The 2,950-nt window shown below is 62.1% G+C and overlaps 1 protein-coding gene across 1 annotated transcript in view; it reads left to right on the plus strand.

Annotated features, from left to right (window-relative positions):
* The window catches only part of L1CAM (L1 cell adhesion molecule), a 23,852-nt gene that overhangs the window by 14,154 nt on the left and 6,748 nt on the right, over window positions 1-2,950 (plus strand). The window contains 8 exon segments of the mRNA XM_006166701.1: window positions 1-114; window positions 217-373; window positions 733-857; window positions 991-1,101; window positions 1,278-1,475; window positions 1,638-1,708; window positions 1,857-2,079; window positions 2,642-2,757. The exon segment at window positions 1-114 is cut by the window's left edge and continues 31 nt beyond it. Coding sequence (XP_006166763.1) covers window positions 1-114; window positions 217-373; window positions 733-857; window positions 991-1,101; window positions 1,278-1,475; window positions 1,638-1,708; window positions 1,857-2,079; window positions 2,642-2,757 — 1,115 coding nt within the window.

Raw genomic sequence — 2,950 nt, forward strand, 5'->3', positions numbered from 1 at the left:
CCAATGGGACCCTCGGGATCCGGGACCTTCAGATCAATGACACTGGGCGGTACTTCTGCCAGGCTGCCAACGATCAGAACAATGTGACCATTGTGGCTAACCTGCAGGTTAAAGGTCAGGTGACACCCCCCCCACAGACTGGCAGCTCCTCAGGAAAGGAGGCTCGGGGTCTCTGGAGGACATCCCGGTGACCTGTGTCCCCCTCATTCCCCTCAGATGCAACCCAGATCACACAGGGGCCCCGGAGCACAGTTGAGAAGAAAGGCTCGAGAGTGACATTCATGTGCCAGGCCTCCTTTGACCCCTCCCTGAAGCCCAGTATCACCTGGCGTGGGGATGGCCGAGACCTCCAGGAGCTGGGGGACAGTGACAAGTAGGGCCCAGCCCCAACCTGGGCTTGTGGAAGGGGGCAGAGTGAAAAAGGCTGGAAGTCCAGAAAGAGGTCTTGGCGTCCTCAGAGGCAGGGGGCAGGGGTTCTGGCGGGGAGGTGGTGGGTCTGCCGGGAGCTCCGAGCAAGCGTGGCCCTCCGCAGGTACTTCATCGAGGACGGCCGCCTGGTCATCCACAGCCTGGACAGGGCCCAGCCCCAACCTGGGCTTGTGGAAGGGGGCAGAGTGAAAAAGGCTGGAAGTCCAGAAAGAGGTCTTGGCGTCCTCAGAGGCAGAGGGCAGGGGTTCTGGCGGGGAGGTGGTGGGTCTGCCGGGAGCTCCGAGCAAGCGTGGCCCTCCGCAGGTACTTCATCGAGGACGGCCGCCTGGTCATCCACAGCCTGGACTACAGCGACCAGGGCAACTATAGCTGCGTGGCCAGCACCGAGCTGGACGTGGTGGAGAGCAGGGCCCAGCTCCTGGTGGTCGGTAAGCCCTAGGAGGGCACCGGCGTGCCACCTGGGGGGCCCGGGCCTGGGCTCTTGTTGCTGGGCCCTTTGAGCTGGGGAGGTCGAGGGGTGGCTGTTGAGGGCCCAGAGAACTCAGCCTCCGTGGCCCTCAGGGAGCCCCGGGGCGGTGCCTCACCTGGAGCTGTCCGACCGTCACCTGCTGAAGCAGAGCCAGGTGCGCCTGTCGTGGAGCCCTGCTGAAGACCACAACGCCCCCATCGAGAGTAAGAGACCTGAGCGCCCCCTCGCTGGCACCCCTATCAGCATCCCTCTTCTCCTGGGGCTCCCACCTTCACCTGGGGCCTGCACTTGTGTTGAGGGGGGTGGGGGCTCATGGTTCCTCGAGGGAGTCTGGAAACGCCCACGTCCATTATCCTGTCGCCGGCTCATTTCTCGCCAGAGTATGACATCGAATTTGAGGACAAGGAAATGGCACCTGACAAGTGGTACAGCCTGGACAAGGTGCCAGGGAACCAGACCTCTACCATCCTCAAGCTGTCGCCCTACGTCCACTACACTTTTAGGGTTACTGCCATCAACAAGTATGGCCCCGGGGAGCCCAGCGCGGCCTCTGAGACCGTGGTCACCCCTGAGGCAGGTGAGCCAGCGTGGTGCCTCTGAAGGGAGGGCCTGGGCTTCCATGCTCTTAGGCTGGGGCCCGAGCGCATTTGGAGCTGCTGGCTCATTCCCCAGGGTGGAGGGCCGGCCTCACCGTCAGCAGGAGGCTGTAGCAGTGACCCATTAACGTGTTACTTTCCAGCCCCAGAGAAGAACCCTGTGGACGTGAAGGGGGAATGGAATGAGACCAATAATATGGTCATCACCTGGAAGGTGAGGGGCCCTGGGCGTGAAGCCAGGACCTGGCTATCGGCTGGGCTGAGGAGGCGGCCAGTGACTGGGGACACCAGGCTGAGTGAGAGGGGCCACAAAAGGCGGGCACTCTGGCCAACCAGATCCTCTTTTGTTGGTCTCCCTCCAGCCACTGGAGTGGATGGACTGGAACGCCCCCGAGGTCGAGTACCGAGTCCAGTGGCGCCCTCAGGGAACAAGGGGAGCCTGGCAGGAGCAGATCGTGAGCACCCCCTTCCTGGTGGTGTCCAACACGTCCACCTTTGTGCCTTATGAAATCAAAGTCCAGGCAGTCAACAGCCAGGGCAAGGGCCCAGAGCCCCAGGTCACCGTCGGCTACTCTGGGGAGGACTGTGAGTATCCATGAGGCCCTGCCCGCACCCTGGGTGGAGCCCGGCTCCTACCACTGGTGCCCGGCTGCCCGCTCCCTGGCAGCCAGCACGCGCCTCTCAGCACTTGAGCGCGCATTTCCTGCGAGTGAGAGTCTTCTCCTACATAACCAGGATGTGTTACGGAATTCCGGCCACGTCCCACTGCTACAGTGCATTCCGGTCGCCAGCCAGTCCTGCAGTGGGGTCAGCAGGGCCGTCTTCCGTAGCACCTCTCCCCGAGGTGCAGCCGTCCCGTACAAGCCTCTGGCTGCCCTGCCTCTGTCTCTCCTCGAATCTGGAGCATTGCCAGATGTTAACCTTATCACCTGGTCAAGCTGTTTCCTGCTTTCTCTGTGTAACTGCCTCTTTTCACCCTTGCAAGTAATAAGCAATCTGGGAGAAACCTTCAGGCCATGCAGACACCCTGCCCTCCTCACACTGTCTCCCACACGGCGTTCTGATCCCTCTTATTGTGGGAGGGCTTCGGGCCAGCCTCAGGGCCTGGTGATGGCCTGTGGCACTCCGGGTTACTGGCTGTTTGCAGACCCCCAGGCAAGTCCTGAGCTGGAAGGCGTGAAGATCCTCAACTCCAGCGCTGTGCTGGTCAAGTGGTGGCCTATGGACCTGGCCCAGGTCAAAGGGCATCTCCGGGGATACAACGTAAGGGTCCAAGGCCGAGGCCGGGGTTGGGAGACCTGGGGTGAGTGGCAAGATCAGGGCGGGCCCTGTCACTCTCCTGAAGCTCTTGGGCTGGGAGAAAAGGCTGGTGAGGAGCACAAGCAGGGTCCCCTGTCTGCCTGTGCAGGTGACATACTGGTGGGAAGGCAGCCAGAGGAAGCACAGCAAGAGGCAC

Source organism: Tupaia chinensis, unplaced genomic scaffold (genome assembly GCF_000334495.1).
Source record: "Tupaia chinensis unplaced genomic scaffold, TupChi_1.0 Scaffold144326_1, whole genome shotgun sequence".
Taxonomy (NCBI): Eukaryota; Metazoa; Chordata; class Mammalia; order Scandentia; family Tupaiidae; genus Tupaia; species Tupaia belangeri.